This window comes from Chrysemys picta, chromosome 7 (genome assembly GCF_011386835.1).
Source record: "Chrysemys picta bellii isolate R12L10 chromosome 7, ASM1138683v2, whole genome shotgun sequence".
NCBI lineage: Eukaryota > Metazoa > Chordata > Testudines > Emydidae > Chrysemys > Chrysemys picta.
Window position 1 is genome coordinate 54,378,042 of NC_088797.1, and position 13,111 is coordinate 54,391,152.

The 13,111-nt window shown below is 46.0% G+C and overlaps 1 protein-coding gene across 8 annotated transcripts in view; it reads right to left on the minus strand.

Moving 5' to 3' along the window:
• Positions 1–7,438: 7,438 nt before the first annotated feature.
• Positions 7,439–13,111, minus strand: part of PDLIM1 (PDZ and LIM domain 1) — a 91,357-nt gene continuing 85,684 nt past the window's right edge. For all 8 annotated transcript variants that reach the window (XM_065553274.1, XM_065553277.1, XM_008171417.4 and 5 more), the window contains 2 exons: positions 12,616–12,733; positions 7,439–7,972 (listed from right to left, as the gene is read on the minus strand). In XM_065553274.1, coding sequence (XP_065409346.1) covers positions 7,786–7,972; positions 12,616–12,733 — 305 coding nt within the window. In that variant the 3' untranslated portion in view covers positions 7,439–7,785. The remainder of the gene's footprint in view (positions 7,973–12,615; positions 12,734–13,111) is intronic.

The following is a 13,111-nucleotide window of genomic DNA, read 5'->3' on the forward strand; positions in this document are numbered from 1 at the left end:
CCAGGAAATGGAGCATGGCATGGGAGTCTTTCAGGCAGTGCAGCTGCCATCCGTTTGCTCTGAAAATAGAGCATTGCTCTCAAATGGGAGGACCTGGATGGACTATTGGACCTCCAGAGAGAGGCCGGAGAACTGCAGCCACGAACTCCGCCTCATCGAGACAGCCATAGCCATGGCTCTGGCTGCCAAGTCTGCTGCAAACAATGCCATCTGGAGAGAAGCCCTGGCTACAGACCTGCCTTCCTCCAGAATAAACCAGAACTCCTGGCCCAGGTCTTGCGGCAGGGAATCTTTATACTTCCTAGAGATCTAACCATCAGAGGAATGAAGTTCTGGAACAGCCTTCCAAGGGGAGCAGTGGGGGCAAACGACATATCTGGCTTCAAGACTAAGCTTGATAAGTTTATGGAGGGGATGGTATGATGGGATAGCCTAATTTTGGCAATTAATTGATCTTTGACTATTAGCGGTAAATATGCCCAATGGCCTGTGATGGGATGTTAGGTGGGGTGGGATCTAAGTTACTACAGAGAATTCTTTCTTGAGTGTCTAGCTGGTGAGTCTTGCCCACATCCTCAGGGTTTAGCTGATCACCATATTTGGGGTCGAGAAGGAATTTTCCTCCAGGGCAGATTGTCAGAGGCCCCGGGGGTTTTTCACCTTCCTCCGAAGCATGGGGCACGGGTCACTTGCTGGAGAATTCTCTGCACCTTGAAGTCTTTAAACCATGATTTGAGGACTTGAATAGCTCAGACATAGGTTAGGAGTTTATTACAGGAGTGGGTGAGTGAGATTCTGTGGCCTGTGTTGTGCAGGAGGTCTGACTAGACGATCATAATAGTCCCTTCTGACCTTAAAGTCTATGAATCTATGAATCTTCATGGAGGATTCCTGGGCCATCCCCATGCACATAAAGTCTTTTTTGGAAAGCACGCTGCATAGCTAGAGTGGCCACCGATACTCACTACACCTACTTTTTTGTTCAGATTAAACATAAAATATAATAGCACGTAACCTAAAGTTTGATTAGAAACGTGTACTCACCAGAGGTGCCTTCCCCAGCATCACGCTCTACCGCCAACTGGTCCTGTGAAGGGATGGGCTCCTGGGTTAAAAACAGTTCTTGGCTGTCGGGGAGAATGGATCCTCTACTTGCCTGCCTCACATTCTCATCAATCATCATCATCATCAAGGTCCTCCTCGAGGTCGCCCAGGGCTCCTGGCAGGTATCCATGGAGTGTTTTGGGGTAGTGGTGGGGTTGCCACCGAGAATTGCATGCAGCTCCTCATAAAAGCAGTATGTCTCTGGGGCAGAACCAGAACAACTGTTCACCTCCCTTGTCTTCTGGTATGCTTGCCAAAGCTCCTTCATTTTCACATGGCACTGCTGCGTGTCCCTGGTGTGGCCCTTTCCTCCCCATGCCCTCACAAACTTGGCATAGAGTCAGCGTTTCTTCTGCTGGATCAGAGCTCGGCCTGCACAGACTCTTCTTCCCACACAGCACTAAGATCCACCATCTCCAGTGTACTCCACGCTGGAGTGCCTTTGCGGCCTTGAGTCTCTCTGATCAGCTGTGCTGGCGAGCTCTGCACGCTGATCAAACAGGAAATGAAAATTCAAAAGTTCCCGTGGCTTTAACAGGGGAGCAGCTCTTTCCTGTGTACCTGGCTAACGTGCAGTGGAGTTGAAAGTGCTCTCCAGAGCAGTCACATGGAGCACTGTGGGACACCTCCCGGAGGCCAATTCATTCGAATTACACAACACAGTGTAATTTGTTAGTCTCTAAGGTGCCACAAGTACTCCTGTTCTTTTTGCGGATACAGACTAACACGGCTGCTACTCTGAAACAACACAGTGTCTACCCTATGTCCATGTCAACCCGTAGATGTCGAATCAAGTGCTACTCCTCTCGTGGAGGTGAAGTATAGAAGTCGACTTTACAGACCACTTAGGTCAGCGGAAGGGACTCTATAGTGTAGACACATTATCAGATTGACTTAACGCAGTTTATGTTGACCTAAATTTGTAGTGTAGATCAGGCCTCGGATACAGAAGCAGTTTGAAGAGACCACTATCACACTTGCTGAGCGAGAGCGAGAGAGGCATTCCAGTGACCATCATGGGTGATAAGAAGGAACTGAGAGGGCACAGAGCCAGTGCTGCTTCATATACTGGTGCATGAGCGCGGCACTCCAGAGCCAGCCCTACGGATACCACTAAGGCAAAAAGTCTTTGGCAACAGTGCACATGGGCACTCACATACCTAGCATGGAATGGACACGAGCAAGCACTCAAAGAACCACCACTATCACTTGTGGGTGAATACTTTTCACAAAGCCATCATTGTATCTGACCTCTCAATCCTCATCCTCAAAGGAAACCTACATAAAACACTTTCAAAAGATGACACTGGGAGCTTAAACTGAAAACTTTGCTAGACATAGAATCATAGGAGATTAGATTAAAGATTAGACCTCAGGAAGTCATCTAGTCCAACCCCCTGCTCAAAGCAGAACCAACCACAACTAAATCATTCCAGCCAGGGCTTTGTCAAGCTGGGCCTTAAAAACCTCTAAAGATAGAGATTCCACCACCTCCCTAGATAACCCATTCCAGTGCTTCACCACCCTCCTAGTGAAATAGTTTTTCCTAATATCCATCCTAGACGTCCCTGCCTGTAGTGCCTTTGGGCTGGTGCAGCTACGCCCCGTTCCTTACTCCATGCACATCATGATATCACAAGGAAGCCTCAGGACAAATGCTTCCTCTCACCTGCTCATAGGTTTGGAACAGTCAATTTTTACCGGTAGATGTCGGTAAGTGTCTATACACCCAAAAACCCACTCAAAAAATATTTCCATTGATAATAACAGAAATTCACAGCTAGGCAAAGTAAAAAAAGAAGTGCAGCTGGAAACTTCGTAGAGTGTGATTGAAGGATATTTACTTGGTATGTTTTGACGTGATGTTGACAATTTGTTTTTTTTGAACAGTTACAAAGATTTAATGTTTTGAATTTCAATGTCTACTATCCCTAAATACTTATTGTTGAACCCGTCCCATAATTTCATGCAACTGTGAAAATTTCAATCAATAAAAATTAGGGCTGTCAAGCGATTAAAAAAATTAATCGTGATTGATTGTGCTGTTAAATAATAGAATACCATTTATTTGAATATTTTTGGATGTTTTCTACATTTTCAAATATATTGATTTCAATTATAAGACAGAATACAAAGTATACAGTGCTCACTTTATTTATTACAAACATTTACACTGTAAGAAAACAATAGTATTTTTCAATTCACTTAAGATAATTATTGCAATGCAATCTCTTTATCATGAAAGTTGAACTTACAAATGTAGAATTATGTAAAAAAAAAAAACTGCATTCAAAAACAACAAGTCCACTTAGTCCTACTAGACAAATTAGAGGATTGGGCCAAAAGAAATCTGATGAGGTTCAGCAAGGACAAGTGCAGAGTCCTGCACTTAGGATGGAAGAATCCCATACACTGCTACAGACTAGGGACCGAATGGCTAGGCAGCAGTTCTGCAGAGGAGGACCTAGGGGTTACAGTGGATGAGAAGCTGGATATGAGTCGACAGTGTGCCCTTGTTTGCCAAGAAGGCTAATGGCATTTTGAGTTGTATAAGAAGGGGCATTGCCAGCAGATTGAGGGATGTGATCATTCCCCTCTATTCGACATTGGTGAGGCCTCATCTGGAGTAGTGTGTCCAGTTTTGGGCCCCACACTACAAGAAGGATGTGGAAAAATTGGAAAGAGTCCAGCGGAGGGCAACAAAAATGATTAGGGGGCTGGAGCACATTACTTATGAGGAGAGACTGAGGGAACTGGGATTGTTTAGTCTGCAGAAGAGAAGAATGGGGGGAGGGGGAGGATTTTATAGCTGCTTTCTACTACCTGAAAGGGGATTCCAAAGAGGATGGATCTAGACTGTTCTCAGTGGTAGCAGATGACAGAACAAGGAGTAAGCGTTTCACGTTGCAATGGGGGAGGTTTAGGTTGGATATTAGGAAAAACTTTTTCTCTAGGAGGGTGGTGAAGCACTGGAATGGGTTACCTAGGGAGGTGGTGAAATCTCCTTCCTTAGAGGTTTTTAAGGTCAGGCTTGACCCTGGCTGGGATGATTTAGTTGGGTATTGGTCCTGCTTTGAGCAAGGGGTTGGACTAGATGACCTCTTGAGGTCCCTTCCAACCCTGATATTCTATGATTCTATGATTTGATACTTCTTATTCAGCCTATCGCCCACTTCTTGTTTACAATGTCACCTGAAAGTGAAAACAGGTGTTTGCATGGCATTGTTGTAGCCGGCATCGCAAGATATTTATGTGCCAGATGTGCTAAAGATTCATATGTCCCTTCATGCTTCAACCACCATTCCAGAGAACATGTATCCATGCTGATGATGAGTTCTGCTCGATAATGATCCAAAGCAGTGGGGACCGACGCATGTTCATTTTCGTCATCTGAGTCAAATGCCACCAGCAGAAGTTTGATTTTCTTTTTTGGTGGTTCGGGTTCTGTAGCTTCCTCATTGGAGTGTTGCTCTTTTAAGCATCTCCACACCCCATCCCTCTCAGATTTTGGAAGGCACTTCATTCTTAAACCTTGGGATAAGTACTGTAGCTATCTTTAGAAATCTCACATTGGTACCTTCTTTGCGTTTTGTCAAATCTGCAGTGAAAGTATTCTTAAGATTAGCGACATGTGCTGGGTCATCATCTGAGACTGCTATAACATGAAACATTACAGAATGCAGGTAAAACAGAGAAGACGACATACAATTCTCCCCCAAGGAGTTCAGTCAGAAATTATTTAACACACTATTTTTTTTTAAACGAGTATCATCAGCATGGAAGCATTTCTTCTGGAATGGTAGCCAAAGCATGAAGGGGCATACGGATGTTTAGCATATCTGGTACATAAATATCTTGCAATGCTGGCTACAAAAGTGCCATTCAAATGCCTGTTCTCACTTTCAGGTGACATTGTAAATAAGAAGTGGGCAGCATTATCTCCCGTAAATGTAAACAAACTTGTTTTTCGTAGCAATTGGCTGAACAAGAAGTAGGACTGAGTGGACTTGTCAGCTCTAAAGTTTTACATTGTTTTGTTTTTGAGTGCAGTTATGTAACAACAACAAAAATCTACATTTGTACGTTGCACTTTCATGATAAAGAGATTGTACTACAGTACTTGTCTGAGGTGAAATGAAAAATACTATTTCCTTTGTTTATCATTTTTACAGTGCATATATTTGTAATAAAAATAATGCTATAAAGTGAGCACTGTACACTTTGTATTCTGTGTAGTAATTGAAATCAATATATTTGAAAATGTAGAAAATATCCAAAATTATTTAATAAATGTCAATTGGTATTTTATTGTTTAACAGTGTAGATCAATCTCTGATCATTTTCATATGACTTTACATTGTGCCTCTTCATATAACCTTGTGGTGGGTCTACCCACGTGTGACCTCTGTTTTCATGGAACTTTGTATCAAAGCCTCATTTAGAAACTTTGCATTGCCCTTGGTATAATATTATAGCCCCTAAGGATAGAATAAGATAGAAGAAAAATTTCTGTTTGCTAGCAGTAGAACAAGAGCTCTTCCCCCCACACTCTTAATCAATTGCCCTGTTGAATGAATGAGGTGTGGATGAGCAAGGCATGGAAGGCAGCACCTCCAGACAGCCTCAACTGTTGGAGAGGGGCTGGGAGCCAAACCCAAGGACAATAAAACGTGTCAAGTGGGCTCATTAAAGACAAGCAGACATACTGACGGCCTCGGGGGTTAGAAGCAAGCACCTTCTTTTGGAAACACCCTCTTTGCAGCATTGGAACAACACTCAAAAGAAAGCAGCACAATGGACCAATGGACACAGACACAGAGTTTAAATCTGGTATAGATTTGCATAAGAGAAAAGCTGCTATAAAAGTGAGGTGTCTTGCAGAGGACCCCGGGTCTCGTCTTGTCAACATGGGAGCATCGATCCGGATCGGCAGAAGCCCGGCTCCACCCCCTCCCCCATCTAACTCACCTGGCCAGTGAAGTTAAGGGGAGCAACTAATTGGTAACAACAAGACGGAATGGGTTTGTGTGTGTGTGTGAGTGTAAGTGTAATATATTATATGCATATAATACAGGGTTAATGAATACATGTATTACTAATAAATGTGGCGTTTTGCCTTATTCCCCCTGAAAAGATCCTGTGCAGTACTTTAAGTACAACATTTTGGTGGAGAATGCGAAAGGGGGAGCAAGCATAGAACCCACAGTTATTATAAAACTGGTGTGCACACCGCCAGCTTTAGCAAGCCTGGCACTATAGGAAAAAGAGCGTAAACTTTCAGTTAATTAACCAAACTCTGAAGGATATAGGAGTTTAGGTTTAAATTGTGTTTCTCACTCTGATCCGGGGAAGGATCTAACCAAACTCTGAAGGATATAGGAGTTTAGGTTTCAATTGTGTTGTAGAGGTACATACACCCTCAGCCATAGGAAGGCTGAGCTAAAGAGGAGAACTTAGTGTTTCTCACTCTAATCCGGGGAAGGATTTGTATAATTGGTGTATGAACCCTCAGTGGTAGCAGACCGAGTAATACAGAGGGAAGCTTAGCGTCTCTCCCTCTGGCCCAGAGTGGGTTAAAAATATAAGATGCAGATCTTGTTCTGTTAAACCAAACTCTGAAGGATATAGGAGTTTGGGCAGTGTAGTGTGGTTTATGTTTGTTTGGTTTTTTTTTTGTAAGTAATATTGTGGTAATTTCACAATTTTGAAAAGAAACGGAACCAGGAAGGGTGGGGGCTAGTTAAAAAGCCCACCCTCCTTGCTAAATTGGTAGTGGAACAAGGCTTGTGCCCGTGGAAAGGAACTGTTTATTCGAAAAAGCAGGATCGGGCCCAGGCAAGCAACAGATAGAGAAACTGGAAAACAGGTTGGGTACAGAGAGTTAAAGCAGCACTCTCAAATCTTACAGCAGCAGTAACATCAGGAGAAGAAACATTTGAGACCCCAGAAGGGGGCAGACCTTTGGGACCCCTCTGGAGATTGGGAAGGGGGATATTTGGGATATTTGGGTAAATTCCTCCTCCCAGGGCCAAAATGCCATTGAAACAGTTAACAACAGTGCCTGCTTCTGCCTCAGATCTCTACTTTAAGTACAACAACAGTGAGATTAAAACTGCGATCACGATTAATTTTTTTTTAGTTAATCGCGTGAGTTAACTGCGATTAATTGACAGCCCTTAATAAAAATGTAAAAAAATTCTTAACAATAAACATCGAAATTACCAAAAGATACAAGTCGAATTCTGCCAACCCTGTTCAGAATGCGAAGTGTTTTTTGGGGGTGGGGGCAGAAGGAGGCCAACATACACCGAACTGGAAGAAATGCAGACAACGGTTTGCCTTGTAGATTCATCACGTTTATTGAACATGAGCAGAAGGAAAAACAACAGACACACAGCTTCTGTGCTTCGGCTTCTGATTTTCATCTGCAATCGACAGTGAAGGGAGAAAGATTGGACAGTACAAAAAAGAGATCCAAACTGGTTTGTCAGAGCAGATTTTTAAAAATGCAAGTGTTGAACAATTAGTGGCACCTAAGGCTAACAGATGGAGGGTTACTGTGGCAGCAAAAGAAAAGCCATGCTGAGCATTGCTTATTGCAAGGCGGGTTCAGGGGGGGAGGGGGGCTGCTTTTTGGAAAACAGTAGTGTAGGAAAAATAATACAGAGCTGATGATGTCATTCACTTTGGAAAGACGGTGACCACCTCATAGCCTTCGGGTGGGGTCACTCGCTCCCGGGCATGCGTCTCGCAATAGATGCAATCTTCCACAAAGAAGTGTCCTTTCTGCTTGAGGTTTGTCCCGCAGTCGCTGCACACATAGCACTCTGGATGGCGCTGCTTGTCACGCAGTTTCACGAACGCCCCCCTGTGGGAAACAACATAATGGCTCAGCTCTGGGGCTCCTGAAATCACCCAAGGACTCTCTGGCTGAAATTCCCCATGCTTGCCCAGCACTGGGACTGCTCCAGACAGCACAGCCATCCCCTCGAGTGGGAAGGAGGCAGCTGTTCTGCAGCAGCAATGTGCCAGTGAGAATATCTATGGGGAGCATGGCTCTAGGGAGGCAGAATGTGGATATCCTCGCTGGACACAGACTGATGCCCAAGAAAGATTAAAAACTCTCTCCCCCTCACACACAGTGCAGGCCAGGGCCATGCAGGGTTAGAGAGACTATGGGCAAGATCTTCAGTTGGTGTAACCCCACTGCTCCATGTGGTGCTACATCAATTTACACCTGATGAGGATCTGGCCCCGTGACTGGCTAGCGCGATGCACAAGCAAGAACCCTTTTCCCAGAAAGCATTTTTAGAACTGGCCTTCCCACTTTTCCAAGCACAAGCACAAGGAAGTTCCAAGGAAAGTCCCTGGTCACATTCTCTGGTGATATCCCTGGCGAAGTTCCTTTGCTTTCACTCGGCATTGTAACGGATCCCTGTCAGACCCCTTTGCCTGCATCCCCCGGGCAATCTGTCCAGAGACATCCATGTTTCTATGGCTACACTGTAACTGTGCTTGCACAGTCTCTTCTCCCCACAGGCCCAGGAGATCCAATACCTCCCGTCTACTCCAGACAGGAGCACGCCCAGTGAGTGGAGCTGGCATGGTTGGCTGTGCTTCTGGGTGTGCTGGGCAATCAGGAAAAGGCATTTAAAAAAAATGTGGGGTGGGGGTTAAAGTGGGGAGCAGCTTCTGGTCTCTATGACCCTGGGACAGTGGAGTTTACAATTGTGAACAGAGCAGTCATGGTAACAGGGAATGGGGCATTGTGGGACAGCTGCTGGAAGACTGTTAGGGTTGACACAAGTCACACTTGCACTGCATCGACCTCAATTGGTTGACTATGGCTCAAGGCCGTTCAAGGCGGTGGCTTTACTGCATTGGCATAACAGGGCGCTTATGTCAGCCGGAGACAAATTTGAGTGTAGTCACATACAGAAATAGGTTGGCGCAAGGTGACTTACATCAACCTAACTTGATGTAGTGTAGACAGGCCTTAGTCTTAGAGAGGAGCTGGTAAACAGGTATGTGCAACACTGAGGGTGTACCATGAACAGTGGGTTCGAATGGCTCAAAACCAAGTAAAATTAGCCAAAATATAACTCCAGCACAACCAGTTTGGGCAAAGGGCTGCAGAACCAAAGGGCAGCCCTCTGACTTGCAACTTAAACAGATGTTTGTGGGAGAGGCAAAAGGTGCCTGGACCCTGGCTGAATTTTCCGATGCAGCAAATAGTCACTAACTCCTACGCTGTAGTTAGGTTGTCTAACTGTTCCATTGTATGTGGGCCTGCCCCCTCAGAGAAACACAATGCAAATGCTATTTGCAACTAGCCAAACCAAAATAAGGAAACTACACAGCAGCTTGTTAGCTACCTGAGGCAGCTCCCAAACAATTCCCTAGGAGTATAATTTTGCTCTAGCAGCACTCTCTTGAATTCATTAGTTACACTGTTTATAGTACAGAGCTTTCCAGACCTACCCAATTGTTAGAGTAACTGCAGGGTTTCATATTTTAATGCTGATTCCTATTTTACATGACACATATCCTTGGTAAAAGAACTCATTGATGTTCTAGTGTTGGTCAGCGTTCAGGCTATGCCAGGCTTGTGTGATTCTGGCATGGAGGATGTATGCAGGAGAATGGGAAAGTCTAATGGAGTCTTTGTATATATGGTCTGCAGAGGGAAGGTTTTAAACGAAATCCTCCAATCTGAGATCTATTTAAAAGATTCCGCTTGAACTCCCAGGCTTAGAAAGGCAGAATTCTGCAGAGACAGCAGTTATAAAGAAACCAATGCTAAAAGATAAAAGGAGGACAGAAGATCTCATAGTTAGGCCATGTCTACACTTACAAGCTTACAGCGGCACAGCTGTATCGATACAGCTGTAAGATCGCTTGGGTAGCTGCGCTATGCTGATGGGAGAGGGCGCTCCCGTCGACATAACAAAACCAGCTCAATGAGCAGCACTATGTTGGAGTGAGGTGCTGTGCACTCAAGCCAGCAAAATTTATGTCGCTCAGGGTGTTTTTTTATACACCCCTGAGCGACAAAAGTTTTGCTGACATAAGTGCTAGTGTAGACATAGCCTTAAGGTACTGGACTGGCGAGTCAAGAAATCTGGCTCCCATTCCTGGCTCTGCCACACCCTCTGTGTTATGTATTATTTGCATTGCAGTAGCTCCTAGAGGCCCCGGCTGAGATCATGGCCCCATTGTGCTAGGTGCTGTAAATACCCATAATGACAGAGAGTCTCTGCCTCACAGAGCTTATGATTTAAATAAACAAGACTGACAATGTTTGGGAGGGGAAACAGAGGCACAAGAAGTGATGTGACACTTGTCCAAGGTCACACAGCAGAGCTGGGAAGAGAGTCCAGATCTCCAAACTCCCACCCCCACCTGCCTAAGGCTCTGGGAGGGAGTTTGGATGGGGGGAGGAGGTCTGGGGTGCAGGCCCTGGGCTGGGGCAGGGGATTGGGGTGTAGTTAACCTTGCTCCTTTTTTTTTTTTAAGTTAATAGTTAAGAACATTTTTTTAAAAAGACACTGTAGAATTCATATCCAAAATTTTCTTTTAAATTTTATAAATCAGTAAAAAACATGTTTGGGTATGGACAAATTTCTGAAAATTCTCAGAAGTTTTTTAAAAATTGACTACAACTGAGAAATGGATCTAGAATATATTCAACTTATTTTCTTTTTAAAAACAGATATTTACTAAGAACCACTTCCACATTCATTTTTCTTCAGGAGAACTTTCATCTCTGAATTAACCTTGGTGATATAATAGCTACTCCTGATAGGTTGGGCTCTGGGAGGGAGTTTGGGTGGGGGAGGGGGCCTGGGGTGCAGGCTCTGGAATGGAATTTGGGTGTAGGCTCTGGGCTGAGGCAAGGGGTGTGGGTGTAGGAGGGGCTGAGGGGTGCAGGCTCTGGGAGGGAGTTTGGGGGCCGGAGGGGATGTGTGGGAAGGGTGTGCAGGATCTGGGAGTTTGGGGATGGGAGGGGGTGCAGGCTCTGGGAGGGGGTGCAGCACTTTCCTGGGGCTCCTAGGCAGGGCGGGCCGGGGGGGCCTCCATGTGCTGCTACCCCCAGGGACTGCCACCGCAGCTTCCTATTGGCTGCAGGGGCACTTGGGACAGGACACAGACCCACCCCACCCAGGGGGTGCAGGGAGGGGCCAGCAGCCACGTGAAGCAAGCAGGCAGGAAGCCACTCAGCTCCGCTGCGCTGCTGGTGGTGAGTGGGGGCCCCGGACTGTTTTAAATGTGGGGGCGCCTGGGGGCAGAAGGTGGGTCAGAGGCAGAGACCAGTGCTGGAGCCGGGCCCGTGGTGCCTGGGCACTAAGAATATTCCTGGTACCCATGGGCCCATAGAACTCGCCACCCATGACAGGGAGTCACCGTGTCTGTGTGTGTCTTAGTGACTTGATTTGTTCTCCGTCAGTCTGAAATAAACCCACCACCTATACTGAGAAATACAGGCCTGGATCTGTGTGTCCAGAAAAACGTAGCCCCTGCCTCAGGAGTAGGGTTGCCAACTTCGTAATATTTAAAAACCAGACACTCCAGCAGGAGTGCTGGAACCTCCTCCACCCTGCCTCTTCCCCGAGGCCCAGCTGGCGGCCCCGGCTGAGATGGGGCTGGCACAGATGATGACCTGGTGCCTCCCCCCACACACACAATAACTGGACTTTGGGTGTCTGGTCAGTAGATCTGCCTGGACACTGTCAGGTCCCCTTTTTGACCGGACTTTCCAGTTGAAAACTGGACACCTGGCCACCCTAGCAGACCTTTGCAGGGTTCACTGGCAGCATTTGTGAATGGTACAAGCACCACGGGCCAATTTCCAGGGGAGCCAAGTGCCCGCAGCTCTCACAGAACAGGAGTCCTAGACAGCAGGCCGTATACACACAATATAGTATGGCAAGTTCCACTCTATGGGCACATCTACACTGCATGTTTCTTTTGGCAGCGTGTAGCGTATATACCAGCACAGCCCCCTAACATGGGTATAAACCACAGTGTAGCTGGTGAGGCATGGTTCAGGCAAGTAAAGACGCACCTAAAGGGAGTGGCTATATATGAGAGTACATCCCCTGCATGGCTCTATTCCCCCAAACTATGCTTCCCTATCTATGCTGCTATTTTAGCTATGGCCTCCCCACTGCTAGAGCCCTTCCCTGCCACTGGGAAGACTGTAGGGAGACAGTGGAGAAAGACTCTGCCAATTCTCTTCTGCTGGAGCCTTCTCCTGCCGCAGGGAAAGACTAGCCCTGCCAGAGCCTTTCCTTGCCACAGTGAAAGGCTCCGTTAGTAGGGAATGCTGAAGCTTTTGACTACTCTCCCCCCCACCAGAGCCTTTCACTGCCACTTGTAGCACATACCACAGCACAGATGCAGCAGAATTTTCACTGCAGCTTGTAGTAGATACACATACCCTACACGCTGCTACCAGCTGTGTGTAGGGTAGACATAGCCTATAAGCAATTGGGATGGGTCAATACTTACACAATGCCAGATCCACACTTATCACAAATGGGCAGCTTCTGGGCATTTCCAATCGATGAGGCAACTTTTGTCATTGGTGGTTTCACACTTCTAAATCCAGAAGGTTTATTGGGATCCCCTGGGGATAGGAACAGAGCACTTCGGATTATGGGTTGCACAAACAAAGAGGAATCTTTAAATCCAGACTGGATGCTTTGCTAGAGATGGTCTAGTTCAATACAGCTGTTGGACTTGAAGCAGGAATTAAGCCAGGGAACTCCTAGGGCCTGTGTTATTCCAATATTACTAGCCTTACAGTAAAGAAAGTGGATTATGAAAGAACTTTTAAAATAATGTGGCAGTTAAGAAGGGCTGCAGATCCTCTCAGTTTACAGACAGTGGTACATACATTATAGATCAGGATAGGACAGAGGGACTTTATTCCATCTCAGGCAGGCGTGGGAGCAAAACCCTTGGGTCTCTCAAGAGTATGTGACTCAAACCCAAGAGTGAGCTG